The following is a 22676-nucleotide window of genomic DNA, read 5'->3' as shown; positions in this document are numbered from 1 at the left end:
GAGAAGTATATGTGAAAATACTGAATGGCTACTGAAGAAAAACAGTGACATTATTTTTGTTTTATCAAAAATTTGTGAAAATCTAAATGATTCTAACTTCAGTTTTACAGTTTCCTTAACTATAAGCTGCTGTAACATGGCAAATCTTCCCACTGTAGGATAAATTAAAGGACTGGATTTACAGGTACAGAGCAACAAAATGTAGTTTAGCATCTGACCAGAAGTGCAATAAGCAGTAAGTGCATGTAGCATGAATAGTGTGGTATCTGAGGGGTATGGTACAGGTTGGTTTTATACCATATGGACAATATTTAGAGATGGAAACTTATGTGATTGAGCAGAATATACACAATGACTGATTGAGGTACTATCAACATATAATAGACCCCTTCATGGCCTACGTTGCTGTGATGTCATAATGTTAATTGGAGGCAAAACAGAAGGAAGCTTGACGCGAACACTGTCACTGTCAACCATGAAAGTGCCGTCTTGCTGTATTTTTGTGCCAAATCGAAAATCGAAAACATTAACTTGAAGTTTTATCACAACGCTTTGGTGATTAAAAGAAAGGATTGGAGTGAGACAATTACGTCAGCCTGGATAACGTTATGGCTTAACTGAAATTATGTTAATCATTATTTGGGAGATTCTTGTTACATGTTAATGCTAATGCTAACCTCCACAGTGGTTCCACTTACTACTTGTAATATCTTTGTTGGAGAAGCTTCACTTGATAAAGACAGACCAGACTTGGACTGGGAGTGTAGGGGTCAGTGAATATAGTCCCATCAGTCAGAGTCAACTTTTTAAAATAACACTCATAGTCTTGGGGAGTGAGTGTATTAGTATATTCTCTAAAATATGTGTTTTCCAGCCAAAAAAAGCCCATTGAAATATGCTAACCGACGTTTACAGGCTATTATGTTTCAGATGTTTTGCCTCCAGTTAAGCCCCGCCCCTAAAAAAAAAACGTCACATTGTTTACAAACGGTGAAGGGGTCTGATGGATTTGTGGGTTAAATGTAACTAGGCCATACACAGGAACTATTAAAGGATTAAGCGAAGCAAGGATTAAGCATTGGAACAATTAAATGTGTGAATATATCCTAAAACATATCAGATATCTGTTGATTACAAGAAGAAACGAGGAGAGCAGTGGGTTGAAGTGAAGTTTAAGTCTCTGAGCTTTGGGGAAAACACCGGAGAACGTGTAGAAGTTGGCGGCCTGGTCAAACCCGCCGCCCTCACGCCGAGCTGCTGCAGCAGTCAGACGCTGTTAAGTGCTGTGGGAGTGTTGCCTCGGCAACCGTTTTTGTGGAGTGTTTGTGAGTGTTTCAGGCTCCTGCGGGATTTAGGGTGGGTGTGTGTGTGTGTGTGTGTGTGTGTGTGTGTGTAAATCAGAGTTGGCTGGAGATGCCTGGGTGACCTAATGCACATCTGTGTTTGCTGGACTGATAGACGGAGAGAGCCTCTCTGCAGAGACAACTTCCACTCACGTCTCACTACATAACACGAACAAACACAAACAGCCTGAGTGTCTCTTCAGCGTCCTGACGCTCTGACGGTGACTCGGACCGGCTCGTCGCCTCCAGCAGCTGCTCCTGTTCTGAGCTGACATGTCTTATTCATGACCTGCACAACAGTAACCAGACCCGACGCATTCATAGACGCTCGGCCTCGGTCTCAGGCTGCTGCTGCCGCTGCTGCTCGTGTCCGAACAAAGAGCTTCACATTCTGCTCCTTTCATTTAGAATCCTTTTCTGCTGCGGTTTTATTTCCAAAATCCGTCTCATTAAATATTCCAATAGGAATATGTGTTGGAATATTTAATGAGATGTGCTGGACTTCAGTAAGTGACTCATTTACCAGAAAAACGGGCCACATGTGTGGAATTAAAATTAGAAAACCTTTATTTATCCCACAGTGGGGAAATTGCAGTTTGCAACAGCAACATAGGGGCAGAAAAATAACAAGAATAAAAAGCAGACTGCAAAAAAAAGATAAATAATGAGATAAAAATAGAACAGAATAAACAATATACAAGACCACAAATATGTAAAAACACTGGGATTTGATCCAATATCAGTTTGTTTAGAGATACTTTTGCACGTGAGATACTTTTGGAGATACGCTTCACATCTTGAGCAGGTTTTGCTTTTGCACACAGCTCTTCTCTGTCTTCACACTTTTAAAATAAAATAGTTTTTCAGGTCTCAGGGTTGGAGAGGCTGTCATGTTTTAGATCTCCCCTCAGCATTAGGAGGGGTTCACATTTTGTTTTAAGGTCGACTGTTATGTGATGAAAGTCGACACCCGTAGACACTCTGATAACGTCACTAGTAAAAACACAGTAGAAAGTAATAAAATCTAGACTGTTGACCTGAATACATATGCTGAGAACAGACAGCTCATGCGCTACATACTGTGAGCTGCAGATATGTATAGGCTGTATAAAAACAGGCGGCAGCTCAGCACCAGCAGTAGCATTTAATAGTGACGGAGGATGGGACAGTGTAGCAGGTTTTTCTCTGAAGCCTTCTCCATGTACTGCAGCTAAAATTAAATAGTTGCGTAGCCTCCTTCTCTCTGGTACACACAGTTTGGTGAAGTTGTGGTGTTTGGTTTGGTTTGTCCTCACCCTTCCTTCATCTATCTATTGGTTTCCCCACACTTACGTAAGCGCCTTGGGTACTTTGAAAGACGCTACAGAGATTCAAGTTGTTCTTCGTCTTCTTTCAGACTCCTCACGTGATCAGGGACTAGTTGACGTGATGCTGAAAGCATCGAGTCACAGGAACGTGAAACTCAACCCCGTTAACAAATCTTAATCGATGGTGGAACAACTCGGTCAGAGAGACCATTGATTGTGTAGAGAACTTAAGCACGGGAAGAGAAACGGAAATCGACAAAGGAAAACAACGTGACGCACATCTTCAATGTTTCTGCAACGTCACAATCACGTGCCGCGCGCACACAGCTACACTCCACTGGCCTGTGATTGTATAAACCCCTCAATCAGCAGGAACTAACCCAGACTGGACCACAGAAGAGACACGGTGACATTCCTGCAGCAGCTAAGTGATAAACTGATTTAATTCAACCTACTTCCCATTAAACACGTTTTCACTGCCATTTGAAGACTGACAGCTTTTATCATGCAGTAATTATCACTCTGAGACGACACATTCTCACCTCCCACATGGTCTTTCCCAGTGACGTCACTGGTGATGCTTGAATATGAGATGTAATTCTGTATTTCCTCCTTTTGTCCCTGTGACAAGACAGTGGACAAAACAAACACACAATACTGATGAACGCAAACAGATATATTGTAGAACACAGACACATCCAGGATAGTAAGTGTCTGAAAACTATAAATAAATAAAAAAAAACTATTAACAATCTTGATTATACTAGTTTGTCATGAGGGCCTTAATGTGGATAAATTGCGTGCTCTCACCCAGTTTGTCACAACTTGTTTGACATTTCTTTCACAAACGTATTTGAGAAAGTTGGAGACAAATTAATTATTGGTACTTCTATTTGTGCCGAGTTCTGTAGAAACTTTTTGATTTGGTATTTTTTGTAGTTGGACCATGTTTGTTAATCTGCACTGTGCAGGATTTACTTTCTGACTGACAGCACCATCAGTCTAGGGAGTTTCCTTCCTCCTTTTTATTTAATCGATTAAACAAATGGTTTACTCTGGTATAAATTGTTGTGTCATTCTGCACAAATATTTATATACTGGATGTTTAGAAATGCTTGACTGGTAGCGGTACTGTGGAGCTGAGAGGCTGAACCTTTTGTCCTCTCTTTGCCAGACTGTGTCCTAACAGCTCACTGGACAGTTTTCAGGTTGATGCTGCAGCTTGAAAACGTATTTTTTCCTCTTCAGTGAAATTTATATGAAGATAAATAATAAATGAAAACTAGTTAAGACATTATTTTTTGTTATGTATTGATACAAAGCCATTAGACCCTTGCAAACACCTTATTTTAGTTGCGTTTTTGTGTCGATTTGCAGATTCTCACTTCATATTGTGGTCTGTCCCCTCTAAAACCCACTGACTAAACTCTCCCCTGAAACACTGATGTGTTCTTAACCTGGAGGCCTCTAGGGCCAACGATAATGACATAACTTAGCGGTAGAACAGGTGACTCAGACAATATAGAACTGTTTATTTTCATAACTGTACATGGTGGAGCAAAACCAGAATAGCAAACAATGAAGTCCCAACGTCCTCAAACGAGTACTTGCTAATTAGCAAGGGTGTAGCTTGTTGCTATTGATGAAATTTGACCCTTTTAATGACCCTTTGCTACCACTAGATAGCAGACTGAAGTGTCCACTAACAAGGACAAAGGGTTTAAATGAAGCAGAAAAGCAGGAGAAAACCTAAAACTCAATGTCCCCATAAGAGGACGCAGGGACTCAGGAGGATATGTATAGCGCTACCCTTTCTTTTGTTCTTTGTCATGTTAGTCGTTTAGTTGTCAGGCCACGTTTTGGTCTTCCCTCCATTTTTCCATCATCCTGCTTTTTTAGTCTCCATGCTTTTACCTCTATGCCATGTTCTTAGACGCCATCTCTGCAAAACCTTTCGTAAATACTTTTAGTTTGAACCCCCGCCTTGGTGTCGCCGTCATGGTGGGGCATTCAAAAGTCATGCCCCTCCTAGTGGCCAAAAAAATATCCTGCTTAATTTTTCTTTTAATATTAAATACAGAAGAGTATTAAGGCCACACATGAGAAAAAAAATTAGAAGAAGTAGATTTTTTTTTTCCATCATGCACTTTGTTCAAAAAGTTGAATTTTTGAGAAAAAAGTTGAAATACAATTTTTCAAGAAAAATATATACATCGGACTGTTGCATGTCAACACTGGTGCCATGTCCACTGAGTGAGGGACGTAAACTCCCAGGCTCAGGAGCGTGTCCCTGTCCGCCCATAGAGTCCTGAAGCCGGGCACAGACTCACTGTGGTCCAGGACGTTGCAACAAGCGCACACAGTTTACACAAACTAGCGGCACCATCTGCACTCATGGAGAACGTGAGGTCTTTGCCAGGATGGATAAACTGTGTGCGCTCGTTGGGACCCTCGGGGAGTGTACCATGACCAGTGTTTGTGTTTTGTGGAGACCTGGCTGCATGTGACTTCCCGGACCAGAGTCAGTCTGTGCCCGACTTCAGGACTCTGTGGACGGACAAGGACACGGTCCTGAGCCTTGGAGTTTACGTCCCACCCCAGTTCAGTTCATTTTGGGTTTAAAATCCATTGTCACGTGCATCACTGACAATCTAATAAACTTGACCCAGTGCTACTTATAAATATACATAATTATTATCATTTTGCATTCAATATTAAGAATATTCAGTATTATTGAAATGATGCATAGGTTTAAATATTATTTTTTTAATTTTAAACAACACAACTGAGTCAGCGGGTAATATCTGACCTTGCAGCGATAGGGGAGTGATTCAACGTCTTCTGTATTATCCCTTTACTAAAATATGTTGAATTCATGTTAATGTGTATTTACAGAAATGTAAATTTGTGGGGGGAAATTAAAAAAAATATTATATATATATATATGAATTGTTTAATCAACCAAAGATGTTGTGACCCCCTTAAAGTACCTCCATGGACCCCCTAGGGGTCACAGAGCCCCTGTTGAAGACCTATGCCTTACATTGACGCATTAACAGCACAAAGTTATACTTTACACTAACTGCATCGCTGTAAAGAAAAACATGTTTCTTTTTCCGTCAGCACTGTGTTAATATATATAGTATAATATATATAATATAACCCCCCCTCCAGTAGATCTACTCTGGCCTCATCTCCTTCTGTCCTGTACCTGGGTCCTGTCCCAGCCCTACTTTCTTGACAAGAAAAGGAAATAAATGCCAGTTCCCACACTTGCAGCTTGAGTTGGAAGAGTCCCAGGTTCTCTTCTCCCGTTCACAGCTGATCTGCCTTCAGCTAACACATAACCCCCAGATCGCTCCCAGGGAAAAGCTGCTGCAGAGAACGTTCATGAACATGAACCTAACCAAAGTTAAAACAATTTAAACACTAAATCTCTTAGTCCCTCAATCAGAACGGAATAATAGTGTGAAACCATCAGAAGATTTCTGTGCAACTAAAAGAAAAAAAAACAAAAAACTTCTGCAATCACCAGAAGTCAGTTTGACCTTTGACATTTGAAGTTATGAAACCTACCGCTGTTTTTCAGGCTGTGTGGAGTCAGGACACAAGACCGGACTCTGTGCACGTATTGAGCAACGTATTTACACTCACTGCCCCCCCCAGGCCTGATCCCCCTCCTCACAAAATACAATACACATCAATATAACGTTGTCCCCAGTCCACTCATATGATATCATCTTACTTCTCCCCTGGGAGAGTCACATGACCCCTGTTATGGTGAGAGGAGGAGGAGGCTGGGGAGTAGAGGGGGGGTGCAAAATGCTTCAATGAAAACCACATGGAGGGAGGAGAGATCTGTGACTAAACAGAGAGAGAGAGAAAGGAAGAGAGAGGCCGACATGAGCTACAGAGGCAGAGAGCAGCTGTAGGGAGACGTCCGAGACCGAGACCTGAACCAGGAGGAGCAGCCCGGTCCACCATGTCCGAGCCCATCAGGAGGAGAAGCTCCAGCAGACAGCTCCTGCAGAACCTCATCAGGTGAGAGGCAAACATCACAGCGGGGAGGGGGTGATGTCAGGGTCGTACCTGCAGGACAACAATCAGCTCACTGAGACTTTTTTTAAATTTTATTTATCAGAGCAGGATTCATTTCATCTTTCCTGCAGCCTAAATACTAAACACTGAAAGATTAATGAACCGGAGAAGAGAAATTAACTTACTCACGTTTAACTGTGCTGATTAGTCCAGGCTTTAATTTGAGAATGTTTAATTATATTTGCAGTGTGGTGTGGAATTGAGACTTGTAGCATCTCTAAACTAATGCTCTTATTTTTTCATTTGGAATTTGCACAACTACAAGTAATATGAACTCATATTCTTGCCACTTGATGCCCCGTGGGCCAAGGCCGCAGCTTTAAAGCCTCTTTATGAGCCGGGGAGGTGTAACGAGGGGCCTGTTTTTCGGGGGATTAGTGGAGGCCTTCGCTTTGACAGAACCCTCTCTTTCCACCTCCGCCCAGAATCTGTCACCTCCGACTAAATTTAGATTTTATGTCTCCCGTAAAACAAACAAAACAAACAAAAAAGCTGCAGCACTAAAGTGGAAATGCTTTCTTTTTATTTCTGACTTATTGCCTTGCAGCCAAATAACACACACATGAAGCCGATCATAAAACCTAATAAAACGCATAAAACGTGCACTTAAAATATGTAACGCATGACGCTAAACCTCCCACGAGCAGCGACATAAAACACCTAGCTTAACAAATATACACACACCTACGTTTGCTGACGCTTAGACTCAGTTCTGCCCAGTTCAAGGTGCTGCACGTCAAACTGAGGTGTTTCTAACGTTCATGTCATTTTCCTGTAGAGGCAGAATATTGGAAACACGTGCGGCCACTGTTACTATGAGATCAGTGTCAAAACATAAAAACTGTAATTAACACCCTCGCGACAGAAACTGAACGTTACAAATAGATTGTTATGGAAGAAAACGCTCGGACTTCACACACGCTGTGGAAAAACTAGCCTCTCCGCTGGGAACTGATTATGCTGCTGCAACGGTCTGGGTGGCTTTTATTTGGAGATTAACAGAGGAGCAACATGGACGTCATCAAAGAACCGTCAAGATGAATTAGTTTGCTCACTGGCTGAAGGACTAGGAACAGTTGCGTGTGGAATTATTTTTCCTTCCAAGTCAGAAAAACTTTGTCTCATAATGAAATCTGAAGGACTGAAGGATCTGAAGGAAAACTTGACATTAGTATCTGTATCATGCTCCTGAAGATTGAGTTTAAAGAGATAAAATCTAAATTTGTGGGGGAAAAATGAGCAGGAGAGTGTGATTGGTTGAGGCAGGTGTCAATCAGGCGAAGTTAATGAGCGTTAACTAAGATTCTGAGAGGAGAAAGAGTAAATACAACTCTCATTCTGGATTTCATTATAGTATCTAACAATTAACATTGACTTAATTACAATGTCTTATTACAAAATTATCATAAATCTCAGTTTGAGGTTAATGTTTTGTGAAAAGAATTGTTTTGTTTAGCCCCAAGTGTTATCTTCAGGCCTAAAACACTGACAGGAAACGTTGACATAGAAAATGGCTCTGAAAACAAAAGCTTGAATTCATATTTCTCGTATCGGCTCAGAGACTTTTATATTTTTTGCATAAAATCAAAATACAGACAATGATTAAAACTTATTAACTGTAACCCTAGGTGGGAAAACGCAAAGGAATTAAAACTAATGGAAAGACACCAAGAACCTTTTCAAAGTATCATAGAAACGTGATAGAAATGTGAGCTTTTTTCAGTCAGTGTATGTTTTGGTCATTGGATTTTCCGTTCAGAAAATCATATTTAAAAAAAATAAAAAATGGAGTGATTGTTTGATTTTCATCTTAAAATTCCAAAATAAAAATTGAAATTTCAGGCATTTTTCTGTATCAGGTTGGAGAAGGCATAAACAAAACTTTTAAAGACAGTCGATTTTCATTTTTGCTTCTAAAAACAAAACATAAGAAGACAGAAACAAAAATCTCCCGTTTTTTCACATTTTGAAACCGGAAGTGGTTGTTTTCAAAGTAAGAGCATGTATGTGGACAGTAGTGTGTTTATGCCAAGAGAGCTCAAATATAAGACTTCTATCTGTGGTTTCCCTAGTCCAGGCTAACATGTCTTTGGAGCCTTATTTGACGTGATTTTTGACTTGGTAAAAGAGGTAACGTAAGCTAGTAGCTAAATATTCCCTGATTATATGTAGTTTTATAGTTTATATTTTCAGTTTTTACTTGAAATAGCTTAGTTTCTGCAGTCATGTCCTCTCCACCGAGATTCTTAAAAACAACAGTGATCCATGTCGATCAACTTCTGTTACACTCTTACTTTGAAAAAAACTTCTGGTCGCACAATATGAAAAAAAAAAAAAACTTGCGTTTTTTTGTTTCTGTCTTTTAACGATTTTATGTTTTGTTTTAGAAGCAGAAAAAAGTTAATCCCTTCTCGACCCAATAAAGAAAACTGCCCTGAATTTCCATTTGAATTTTTGAATTTTTTTTGTTTTTTTTATTATCTTTTTTCTTATGACCAAAACACACACGGACCGAGCTTGTTCAGGCAGATCCCCAACCAAAAACTAATATCCAAGGAACAAAACGCAACAAGTTGCATCTGGACTTGTAGATTTTCTTGAAGACGTTTCATCCGAGTAGCTTCCTCTGTTCTTAAAGGATTTGAGGATAAAGTTGGTGCAGATCAGGGCACAGCATATGAAATCAATATCTAAACTCCCTGAGTCCCTGAATCCAGTTGTCTTTGTTTTAGCTTTGTTTTCACATTGATTTGCAAAACAGAGAATACACAAACTATTCTCCCACTTAAACCTCTTCCAACCTCCCTCAAAAAAACAAACAAAAACCAAAGCTGAAACAAGCTGCGTTTGGACTCATAGAGTTCCTCGAAGACGTTTCATCAAAGTATCTTCTTCAGTTGTAAAGGACTGTGGGGGGGGGGTCGGGGTTTAAACAGGAACATCTGTGGGTGTCACCCATCTGAAACTCACATGATTACAGTCTGTTTGTGATCACACATCTACTGGTGATTGGAAGAATGTTGATCCTGTTTGTGTCGAGTGATTTCAGCCTCAAGGTGTGAACAAGGAAGAAACGTTTCGAAGTGATGTTGAGTGAATAGTAAATGTGTTTCCCACTTTCACATAGATCTGTCTTCTCTGACTGTAATGTGGACGTCCTCAAAGGAGGTTTGATAATTGGGTTAAATGCATCCATTTAACTGTCGTTATTTGTAACTTCACTGGTCTCTGCCGACCCGGGAGCTTAATTCCTCGTGTTATTTATTTTCTCCAAAACCTCCAGCTCCTCATTGTCAGAGAGCTTCTTGTTTCCTCTGAGTGGTGGAACATTGCTGTGTGACTTCACCGAATATGACACTGAGCTCTGAGTTCAATGGCTTCTTTTATAGCAGCAACTTCCTTAATGGCCATGACATCATCTGGCTGGGTCCTGAACCCCCCCGCACCGCCCCCCCCCCCCTCCCCTTCTCCTCCTGCTCGACTACACACACACACACACACACACACACACACACACACACACACACAGAAAAGAAAATGCCATTTCCCCTCCAGGCCTCCATTGCCTCATTGTGTAAATGGTGGAAAAAGTGATGCATATCAGACAGATCCCCTCCGTAATTTGCTCGCTTCGCATTTGGGCATCGTGTTAAATGTCCCAGCAGACCCTAAACGCACCGCGTGGTCCAGACTGTCCTGCAGAGATGCAACACAGCGTCTTGAGGGAAGCAGCTTGTCTCTATTATTTCTACGACAGAGGAGGTTGTCAGTGTGTTTCCTGTTCCACCTGTTTCAGTCTCAGTGTGTGTGTGATGAGGCTTCACTCAGTCCAGGTCTGTCCCACCTGTCCCCCACCGTCCCCTCCAGAAAGAGACAGAGCTGAGCTTTAAACACGAGTTCACTGGAATGTAGGATCAGTTAAATATTAGCTCCACGTAACCACGTAAACACTTGATTCAATGGCTCCTCTCTATCGAACTAAAGTGTGCATACTTGCCGTTTCACTGACAACATTTTTATTTGTTTTGCTGAAACATCCTCTCACGGCGTCTGCATCATTAGTAAACTATTTTTATGGTTCCTCTGCGGCCAAGACCACATAACCGCAACGTCCGCGGCTCAGTTCGCAGCTAACCAAACATTTGTTGCATGTCGTGTCACTTACAAGTAGCGTACAAGTGTTTGCTACATTTCTGTGTAAAGACGACACAAGTCCTGAAGGTATTTCAGTTTGACAGCAATCAGCACCGTCCATGTGTACATACACAGACGGTAACCAACATTCAACAATGATCAGCACGCAGATAACATGCAGGCGTCCTCCTGTGTCTCCAATGAATTCACAACTGCTCAGTGTGTTAACAGAAAATGAACAATAATGCAAAAAGTGCATATAAGAAATCAGGGGTTAATTGGACGGATGTAGGACCAGAGATTTAGATTTAAAAGTCTAAGAGCATTTATAAAAGATCTGGACTAAAGATTTATGCACATTATTAGTTCATATCTGTTTAGCCTTATTGTAACTAAATGTTTGTGGTAACGTCTGATCAGTCGGAGGAGTTTGATCCTCAGATCAGAACCAGTTCAGTTGTGAGATGTTGGTGGTTTCCTCTCATCAACTGATGCTACAACATTTCTATTGGATTAAATGTCAGAACTTTGACTTGTTCCTAAACATTCATCATGTTCTTGTATTTTATTTTATTTCTCTTTATTCTCTTTTCCATGTGGTTTTGTGACCTTTTCCAAGACAACTCTGAGGTCTGAGGTTTTCCTGAGCCTCTCTGTTTGTGCCATCTTACACTTGTCTCTTATTTTTTTATATTAAAACAGAACAAGTCTCATTACATTTGACCGGAAACACGCCTGAACAGATGGATATTAATATGTATCCCTAGAGGTGTGCACTATTTTGCATTGGCTTATTTCCCTGAATGAACAAACAGAAGTATATTTGTCTCTTTGTCCACATTTAGGACGTCTACAAATGTTTGAAAAAATAATTATGCAGAAATGGGTGCAAACACTTTTGCGTCTCCATTTCAACCACCGCTAAAGTACAAATGGTGTAATATGTACAAATATAGAAGACATTACTCAACGTTGAGGGAATTCAGGGAAACACCAAGTGGTGGTTTTATAAAAAGAAAAATCCACTGTGACTTCATTGACTCGTAGGACCTCATCAGTCACCGTCTCCCTATTAATTAAAAACCGTGAGTCTAATTTTAAGGAGACGGGAGTGAACAGGAAGAAGGATGGTGGGTTTCAGAATAACTGAAGTATTTTTTAAAGTTTTTTTTTTTATTGCATTCATTGATTAAAACAAAACAATTCAGTATAAACAGAAATCTGAATGAAGGGGAGCAAAGAAAAGAATCATTTGCTTTCTTTAGCCCAAGAATCAATTTACAAACAACTCAAATGGAAAAAATACGACATAATAAGAAGCAAAATAATGATAATAATAAAATAAAATAAAATAAAGTTCCTTTTTAGGTAAAATTCTGTCATACAAACATAAATAAATAAATAAATCTTAGTGGACCTTTCATGCACAGTGGGTGTAACAATCAAACTGACATATTACTTCATATTTCCTGAACAAACCGGCTCTAATTGTTCTTTCAAATGTAAATTTTCATTTGGATTCTTCGGTTTCTTTGTTCACATTTTTCCATAAACTAATTCCTTTCCCAGAAACACAACGTTCCATAAAAGATCTTTTAAATGATCCTTTTAAGTTACACTCTTTTTTTCAAATCTTTTCTGAATGTCGTTTGCTAACATTTTTTTTATGACCTTAAAGATAAAAACTCAGTGTAATATCACTTCATCTGCACAATTTTACCAAATGACAACATGTTCAATTTTGGCCCATCTCTAATGACTCATTTTCCCTTCGCTGTCTTCTCTGACTCATATTTTGTTCTTATTATTGGCAAAGCTTCTGCATAAACTGGCCGACATTAATCCGATTGCATTAAAGCAATAAATTATTAACTGTTGACTTGCGTTGGAGAAATCGTTTGTTTCACATGAGCTACGACGAAGCTACGCGGCTAAAGCCTGAGACACATCAACGTTCTCCTTCAAGCAGCAGTGATGAGGTCCAGACGATCGAACCTGATCCCTCGTTGATCCGTTTCCCCCCCCCCATCCAAAAAAATATCCTGACCGAGAAGCAGAAACAGGCCTGGGACACATCCGATCAATTTATGACTGACTGCTGCCAATGAGGCTCTGGTTCATCTCTAGTGAGTATGATCTTATGTAGGTCACTCACCCACATAATAATGACCACAGTGACTCAGAGCAGATCAGTGCTCTCATCAGCACCGTCTTATATTTAGCTTTACTCTTTTTATGCACATTTTTTTTTTTTGCAGTGACTTCATCCGGTCTGATGAACCTAAGTTTTCTGACACGAAGATTAATCATAGAGTTTTGCACTGAACTGATCAACAAACGACAAATGGTGTGCGTGTTTTATGAACTCTCTTAATGAGAACAAACAAGCTGCAGGGCTTGGCGGGTTCCTGTTCCATGATGCTGTTGTGATCATCACTGAATTCACAAGCTGCTTTTAATGGCAGAGTTTACCAGCTGCCAGGAGTTTGGAGGCAGAACGCGCTCGAAACATCGGCGCCAGGTGCCAAATGTTGTTAGAGACGGAGTGATATTCAGCAAACAGTCAGAGTCTCTGCGGTTTCCAGAGGAGGTTAGAATAGTGCCACCAGTTTTTCTAACTGGGCTTTGTAGTTGATTAGATGTTATTAGTCCTTTATTTTAATCAGGACTAATTGCTCTAATCAGGCTTTAATAAAATGTCTGTCGGACAAGTAAGTAAGTAAGACAAGTAAGTTTTAAGATGTTATAGGAAAGCTACAGTTCTGGAAATCTTAGGATTAAACACACCACTGACTACATTTACTGATAATACAAAGATCAGCCACAACATTATGACCACTGACAGGAGAAGTCAATAACATTTAAACCATCTTGTGACAATTCGGTGTTCTGCTGGGAAACTTTTAAGATTCATTCATGTGGATGTTACTCAGACATGTAGCACCCACCTAGACCAGACCAGGCACCCCCCCGCCACCCCGAACCAATGACACCAGCAGGATGCACATACACAAATGTTTTGGGAACAACTCAAAAAACGGTGTTGACCTGACCTCCAATTTCACCAGATCCCAAACTGATCAAGTATCTCAGCCTCAGAAGGCCCATGTCTATTCTCTGGCGCCGGGAGAGACCTACACAATACTAGGAAGGTGGTCATGTTATGTGTATGATCAGAGGCCATGTTCCTTTACATCCAACCTGGGCGATCCGATCACCGGTGGCCAGCTTTAAGTACCTGTGTTCACACCTGGAATTAAAATGCGTAGCCACAACTCTCAGTTTACTTGCTCTATATGCAAATCCACACTGACGTGGTTTTGTTTGCAGCAGGATACAGTAACAGCTGCTGTCTCTAACAGATCTCTACCTTCTGCTGGATCTGCATCACTCTGACTCAAGCTGTAATAAAATATCCCATTCTGGAGAAGGCTGAATATTTCCAATATTCTAATCTCCTGACTGGATTTACTCCAGCCCTCCATCATCTGTCTGACGAGAAGCAGCATTAAAGTCTCTCCCTGTATCTCCATTCAGTTCCTCCTTCACCTCCTCATCCTCCGCGTTCCTCTAGAGATTGAAATTAAGTGAAACAACACAGCAGCTGGCTCGGACTCAACCAGATGTGCTCTGACAATAAAAGGAGTTATTGTTGTCAAGTCCCGCCCACTGGGGGCCGAAAGCGGATCAGGACCGGAGAAGCAAATGAGCGTTTCGTGAAAGAACCGGTACTTTCTCGTGAATTTTAAATTATTACCTCATACTTTTCCATCGAGACGTCTCGCTGCTGCAAGAGAAAAACGTTAACAAACGAGAAATGTGAACGATGCACGAGTAAATTGGTTGGAAAACACAGGAAACACACACTTGGCTACAGGCTCAGGAGTCAACTAAAGGAAATGTTGATGCACTGATATATTTCAGGAGATATACAAAGGTTTTGGGTTTTTTACCTGCTGGCCTTTCTGTTGTTGTGGAGTTTGCATGTTCTGTGTTAGCGCAGGGTGTTCCCTCTTGCCTCTTGCCCAATTCCACTTAGGATGGACTCCAGCCCTTGCATGGCTGCAGGATAAGCACTCAGAGATAGTAAATAATGATAAAAAGCTCTTGTGAACAGACTCAAAACTACAGAAAGAAACTGTTTTGCGTCTAAGATCTAGAAGAACTGGACTGCAAGGAGCCTAGACAGACATGCATATACATTTAGCCACGTAGCATATGCGAAGATGGAGCTAGCAGGAATAGACTGACTTGCATGAAATCTGATTAGTTTCGTCCATGTTAGTGATTTTCCAACAAATCTGAAGGCTCGCTGTTCTTAAATCCTACCAGCCATAATTCCAGCAAATCAAAGCTTCCAACAAATAGAAGCTGATTCTAAAACAAACAGCCATTTCGTCACAATGCATTTAGAAATATGTGTATAAATCATACAGGATTTTATTCCCATCTGACAGAATTGCGCAGGTTTTCTGATGCAACGAGGAGAAGGAATGTTTGTGTGTGTGAGGTTGATGGTTTTTCTGACCTTAAAGATCCTTGAACAGAGGAAGAGTCCAGTTACTGCTGCTGTCTTTTCAAATTTTGGGATCTTCAACACACAAAAGAAAACATTTGACCTCCTGAGCCCTGAGATTTAGTTTGGATTCATTTTTATTTCTCTATGTCTCTTCATTTGGGATTAGTAGCACCTTAGAACTATAAAAACTAAGCATCGTCTTTGAACAGGAAGTCGTTTTAGGAAAAGAATTATGTCCTCATGTGTGGACACAGGGATTATTTCACTCAATATTGGAATAAAGTCACCCATATGTGACAAAATAAACTATTAATTTTCATGTCTGAACATGGCTGCGCAAAATCAGAATTTCAAATAATTAAGTCCCAATGTCCTCAATTGAGTAGCCTACTTGCTAATTAGGGAAGTTATAGCTCGTTACTACCGACAGAATTTGCAAAATAAGAAATTTGATGAGGTTTTGTTCATTTTTTCACTTTTGTTGCATGATCGGCTGCAGAGTGAATCTGCTATCACATTTTCACACCAACCAGTATCTAGTTAAGAGGAGAAAAGTTTAAATGAAGCAGAATAAGCTGCAACAAACCTAAAACTTAACGTCCCCATATGAGGACGCAGGGTCTCAGGAGGTTAAAGGTCTCAAATTGGACTTTTCCATTCACAGGTGACGTCATTTATCCGTGAATAATAATAATGATAATGATAATAATAAGTCAGTTTGTTTCCAGGGTGACGGCGCAGCGGAGCCAGGAGGACGCTGAGGAGGTGGAGAGGGAGCGGCGGAGGAGAGCCAGGGAGAAGCAGAGGGGAGAGGGGAGCCCGTCCTGGCCAGAACCCCCGCAACACAGCAACAATACACACAACACAGAGTGAGTTACACAAGCTGTCGCACCGCAACACACTTTACTCCCACATCCCGCTCATCATCGACACACCAGGACCAGATCGTTGAGGTTCTGCTGTAAATAGTCTCAACGTGTTTTTATATGTATGGTCTATAAAGTTTAATGGAACCAGACATTTTAGCCTTCGATACCTGAGGGATGAGAATCCTCATTCAGGATGTTAAAACCCAGAACATTAATCGAGAATGTTTATTAAAAACATGTTGAAATGACGTTTACTTGATGCAGTATTTTTAGGTGCAGGTTGTTTGATGATGCAGAATGTTTTGCATGTTTGCGGATGTACATTTTATGGTGGATATTTCTGAGGACTGATGCTGTGAACTGTCAGTGTTAACTCCTACCAGCTCACTAACAGCAAAACATTAACTGGACTTCAGCACAAATTACTGATTATTCAGGGAGGCCTGTCAGATGAGATACTTTTTATGACTTTAACCTCCTGAGACCCGGCGTCCTCATATGTGGACATTACATTTTAGATTTGTTTCAGCTTCTTATTCTGCTTCATTTAGACCTGTTGTCCTCATAAAAAGACACTTTTGTCTGCCATGAACTGGTAGCGAAGGGTTAATAAATTTATTCTTATTAACTTCTCTAGTTTGATGCAACACATTAACAAATTCACAAGTACACGTTTAAGGACGTTTGGATTTCATCGTTTCCAAAACTATTTTTGCAATAAAATAAAGTCTACATTGGTTTTGTACTTTTTTAAGTCCTAATAGTTCAAAATACCCAAACATCTTAACGTTATCTTAAAGAAGTTAAGACACATTGCAAACAAATGCTTGGGTCTCAGGAGATTAAAGCTCCTTGAAAAGCTGCCAAACCCTGTTAGTGCTCTTATTCCTTTAACTATGAGATCATAACAGACTCCTTTATCTCACTGTTTGTGACTTGTCTAAATAATAATGATGGTTTTCTGCATCGCCTGTGTGCTGCTCCATCCTCCCTTCCCCACGACCTCACACTAACAACTTCAACATTATGATTGTTAAACTGTAACTTTTATAAAGTCATTACAATTTATAACTTTATAAAATTATTATTATAAAAGATTTCACCTCACGAAAAAACCTAGCGAGCTGAGTCCGTTTAAGTTGGGTAATGTTTTATAAATCATTTAGTAAATCAGTGCCACGCCCTGTTAGACAACTGGTTATTGATCTTGCAGCAGAGTTTTCACATCACAGACTGGATGTTTACAGCTTCATAACCTGCAGAGCTGATTCCAGTGGAACTGATTAGTCTCATCAGCAGGTTCAACTTCACAGTCCAGTGAGTTGAGAAAGTTGCTGCACAAACAGCTTCTGGTTGATTGGATCGTCATTAACTTCATGACCTTCGTCAGGTTTTTCCATATGTAGAATAGAATAGAATAGAATAGAATAGAATAGAATAGAATAGAATAGAATAGAATTCCTATACAAAGAAGGTGTTATTTACAAAGAGCTCAGTTAAAATACTAATACTAGTATACTAAATACTTCTTAAAAATATATTGAAATATCCAAAAATTATATTGTTTTTGTATCAGAAGTGGTAAAAGTGAAGTAACCAATAATGTTCATCAAAGAAATCCAAACATTTACAACTTTCTTGATATGTGACAATGTGCAAGTGCAGAAAATAAGTATCAGCCACAACATTAAGAAGACAGTGGCACCAAAGGAAGTTAGGAACAAAGGAAGTAAGGAACAAAGGAAGTTAGGAATGACTTAAAAAACAAGAAGAACAGCACAAGGTGTTGACCTCCAAATTGTCTAGATCCCAAATTGATCAAGTATCTGTGGGATGCACTGGAACAAAAGGTGGTCATAATGTTGCGGCTGAATGGTGTAGAGTGTGTAATAAAACGAGTATTAATATCAAATGGACGTCTGATTGGAAAACAAAGCACTTTCATCTTCTTAGTGACTGCTGTTGAAGTTCAGTCTGTTGATCTGAGGTGAACCAGGGGGCAGTGTCGCTCTCTGTTTGGCGTTTCCATGGTTTCCGTCTCTGTTGCCACGGAGCTCAGAGCTGCAGACTCCGTCAGCCCCCTGCTGCTCCATCTTTCAGTACCATGTGACATGAGAGACACAGGTTACCTGGTTAAGACACTTAGCTTAGAAATATTCATCCTGCTCATGTCTAAAAAACTAAACACAAGTTAAAACATTGTCTATGAATTTATGAATAAATAAAAATTAATAGAGTAAATAATTAACAGAGTTTGGTCTTCTTCTCTTAATTCTTTAATTTCCCGCTCTCTGTTTCCAGGTCCGACGAGGAGCTGAAGCCTCGCTGCTGCTTGGTTCTGGACGAGGACGAAGGCTTCAGCGACTGGAGCCACAGGCTGGAAAAGGATGAGAGCAGGGCCGGACGGCAGAGGCCCTCAGCACCCCCGCCCGACCCCGAGGAGGAGAAACGACGGGAGTACAAAGAGGAGCAGGAGGAGAGAGGAGAGCCGGAGCTAAGCGGTCGGTCTGAGGAAGTTTCAGCGAGAGCTCCAGGGAAGGTGAGATGGTGCAGATGTTGGGGCTTCACTATTTGATCAACAGCCTGTTTCTATTTTTACAGACCTGTCACAGACCTTCTCAGCCACTCCAGAAACACACCTTCCTCTCTAAATAAAGACTCCACCAACTCTTTATCTCAAGATGCTTCACTTCTAATACACTGATCAGGCATAACATTAACACCACCTTCCTAATATTGTGTAGGTCTCTAAATTAGTTGTGACTCATCAGAAAATGGACATGGACCTTCTGAGGGTGTCCTGTGGTGTCTGGAACCAGGATGTTGTTGTGGGGGTGGTCATTGAGGGGAGGGGCCTCTGTGGATCATCCCACAGGCAGTTGATCAGTTTGGGATCTAGTGAATTTGGAGGCCAGGTCAACACCTGGTGCTGTTCTTCATGTTTTTTTGAGTTGATCCTAAAGCGTTTTTATGGCTGCATCCTACTATGTATGGCTGCTGATATCAAGGAGTGTTCTTGCTACGGGGTGGGGGTGGACCTGGTCTAGGTGGGTGCTACATGTCTTAGTAACATCCACCAGATTAAATACCAGGTCCAAAAGTTTCCCAGCAGAACACTGAATTGTCACAAGATGGTTTAAATGTTGTTTACTTCTCCTGTGGTGGTCATAATGTTGTGGCTGACCAGTGGCGACTAAATCACTGATTGCAGTTATTTGTATGACAGGTATTCATCAACTAAAGGCTCATATTGTGTATTCGTGTTCCCCAGCGGATGAACTATACCAGCCTTTGATTTAACAGTTGTGGAAATAAATGAATCACTTAAATAAATAAATATCGATCACATGTTTTTGCACCAGTGTTTGCTTTTCAAACCTGTTGCCTAAAAATATATTTTTCCTCTTTTTTTTTTTTTTGTTCCTTTCAGACATCCAGCATTAAAAAGGAAGCCAGGGCATCTTACAGCTCGTCAGTGTTCCTGGCTCAGGACGCCAGGCTGCAGCACGTCACAGGCCGACCAGTGGACAGGACGTCCTACCTGGCTGCAGGGACGATGAAGCCACGGACAAGGTTTTCCTTAACACACCTGACTTCCTTTACTCCTCTTCCAAACTATCTGTCTTCTCTGGCTTTCACTTTCTGTCCATTCTTGGACAGCCCATGTAAGATACCCACATGACTTTTAGACCTGAGCATTAGAAAAGCATTCAGAACTGAAGAAGCTCCTTTGATAAGTTCAGTTTTCCTTGTCTCCGTTTAGTTTTTTGGATATACCATGACCTAGATGACCAAGAGCCTTCACAGACATTCTCTTTCTTATACCGGTGACCTAATCAGTTCATTGACCAGGTGAATCATCTCCTCCACAGTGGAGGAGCCTGCAGAGTGGATGGCGATGTGGAGCAGGTGATGCAGAGGGAGGAAAGGCAAGAGGTGCAGTCAGCTGTGCAGAAGGAGTGGAGGTCAGTCGAGACCGAACAGAGGCATCGAGAGGAAGAGGATGAGGAGGAAGAGGAACTGAGCTTCACACATGAAGAGAAGGACGATTTCCCCATGAGGACGGTGCAAAGACACGGGGAGGGAGTGGAGCACATGCAGGAGGAGGAGGAGGTGCAAGACAAGGTTTGCTTTCCAATATGTATGTCCCTACTACCTTTACTAATGTTTTGTTATGTTAGTCCACGTCATGAGGATGTTTGTCATCACTTATAACATTTTGTTTAATTGTATCAGCTTTTAGGGAAGTCAGAGTTTCACTGACCATTTCAGCATATTCAGTAAAATATGACTGGAAAACATTTGCATTTTCAGTAACGGTTGAAAGCTGCTCTCTTCTTCTTCTTCTCTACCTTTTCTCACACACTGCACATGTTTCTTGGCAAATTATCGCCACCTGTAGGTCTAATGAGGTAACATTAACAGCATTTCCAGATGCTCCAAACCTAATTTTAAAGGAAGCTATTCTGACTACACAATGACAAAAACTGAGAGTTTAGAGACATGTCCTCATATGGGGACATTAAGCTCATTCTACTTCATTTAAACCAGTTGTCCACCTTAGTGTACACTTTAGTCTGCCATCTAGTGGTAACAAAGCGTCAATACACTAGTAGCGGGCATTTCATCAGATTCATTCTACAGACGATCACAGGACAAAAGTGGACGAGGAACAAAACCTCATCAAATTCTACGGTTAAAACTTATTTATTTGTGCTTATTAACGTTTCTAGTTTGACATGACTCACACATTTAACAACTTTTATCAGTAGCAACAAGCTACAACCTCACTAATTAGCAAGTACTCATTCGACGACGTTGGGACTTCATAGTTAGCAATTCTGGTTTTGCTCAGAAGTGTTCAGCCATTAAAATAAACTGTTTTATATTTTGTCACACACTGGGTGACTTTGAAATATAAATAATGAAATAATCCCAGCGTCCACATATGAGGACATTGTTTTTTTTTCCAAAACTACTACTTCTTGTTGAAAGATGATACTCAGTTTTTATAGGTTTATAGGTATTCTTAGGTCCTAAAAATGTGATTTGTTTAATAATCTCACCCCTTACAGTTGTCATGAAATGTCACTGTTTTATACCAGGTTGTAAACATGTTTATTTCTACCGTAAAGTTGGACTTTTTTCCACATGGTTGTCTATGAAGCCTCTAGTGGACATTCGAGGAACTGCACCTCATGGCAATTCTATGTTTCCAGCTTCACATTTCAGACAGAACAGGAGAACAAAGAAAGAAAAAAAGAAAGAAAGAAAGAAAGAATCACACTGGTTCCAAATCGGTTCCACAGCATTTAACCCTGCTGGAGAAAAATATGAAACAATGAAACCACAAACCACAAAATACTAAATCAACAAAAGTTAATGTCAAGTTTAGTTTTCCCCAGGATCTGTTCTGTCTTTTATGGTTCCAGCCTGTAAAAAAGGACTTCAAGCTGCGCGTAATGTCTTTTGTTATATGGTGACAAGAGACATATGAATATCTGGCAACAAAACTGAAAACTGGATTACTCACAGCCTCTTGCTTGTTGTTTCATCAGGCTGCATTTCATTTCTGCATGACAAGAAACAGCCACATGTAAAATAAATAAATAAATAAAAATGTCACTTCGATGTGTGACCCGAAGCTTTACATGGAAAATAGAATCTCCAAAAGTCTTCACCAATCTTCCTCATTCCGTCCAACTCTTTCCCACAGGTTTGGACTCGTACTCGTGGAAATGAGCAGCAGTCTGCCATCCTGTTACTCCCAGAGTTTCATAAAAGCCTTTATCAAACAAACGCAACGCTTATTACACAACTCAGAGTTTAGAGTTTGGCTTCAAATCTGAAAGTAATAAAGCGAAAGAATGCAGCTTTGGCTCGCGGGGTGTAGAAATTAAACGCGGCCTGACGAAAGCAGCAATGATGTAAGATGCTGTAAGAAATTCCAGTTTTTACCACCAGCAGTTTGCCAGTGATTCTTTACCTATTTGCCACCAACCAAGAAAAACATATACGGTTCAGGTTTCATAAAGTCTGACACAATGTGCAAGAACAGACACTGGAAACAAACTGTGAAACCGTATCAGATAAAAGAATTTAAATGCTGACAGCACCTGCTTGTAAAATGCTAACCGTGACTTTCTGACGGCGTCGTAGAGGTCAGTGCGGAGGCAGGACAGGAGGAGGGAGGAGGAGGAGGAGGAGGAGGAGGAGGCGAGAGGAACCTCTGCTGCTTCCCTCATCAGCGGCGGCGAAGGCGAGGAGTCGCTGAACTGCTACGGTCCCATGAGCCCCACGTTCAAGGTAACTCATAAAACCAAAGGTGGTCTGCGGAAGGAATTTAGCTTTTTACAGGGTCTCCTTTAAGAACGCAGCGTCCTGGTTCAGACCGAACTGGTTACGG

At 40.8% G+C, this 22676-nt stretch overlaps 1 protein-coding gene across 1 annotated transcript in view; it reads left to right on the top strand.

Annotated features, from left to right (window-relative positions):
* The first annotated feature begins 6514 nt into the window (after positions 1 to 6514).
* The window catches only part of LOC125005676 (lymphocyte-specific protein 1-like), a 31946-nt gene continuing 15784 nt past the window's right edge, over positions 6515 to 22676 (top strand). The window contains exons 1-6 of the mRNA XM_047581196.1: positions 6515 to 6691; positions 16130 to 16270; positions 18572 to 18809; positions 19701 to 19843; positions 20143 to 20395; positions 22430 to 22576. Of these exons, the coding sequence (XP_047437152.1) occupies positions 6633 to 6691; positions 16130 to 16270; positions 18572 to 18809; positions 19701 to 19843; positions 20143 to 20395; positions 22430 to 22576 (981 nt within the window). The 5' untranslated portion in view covers positions 6515 to 6632. The remainder of the gene's footprint in view (positions 6692 to 16129; positions 16271 to 18571; positions 18810 to 19700; positions 19844 to 20142; positions 20396 to 22429; positions 22577 to 22676) is intronic.

The sequence above is a fragment of the Mugil cephalus genome, chromosome 3, assembly GCF_022458985.1.
Source record: "Mugil cephalus isolate CIBA_MC_2020 chromosome 3, CIBA_Mcephalus_1.1, whole genome shotgun sequence".
Classification (NCBI taxonomy): domain Eukaryota; kingdom Metazoa; phylum Chordata; class Actinopteri; order Mugiliformes; family Mugilidae; genus Mugil; species Mugil cephalus.
This window is presented reverse-complemented; position numbering and strand designations above follow the sequence as displayed.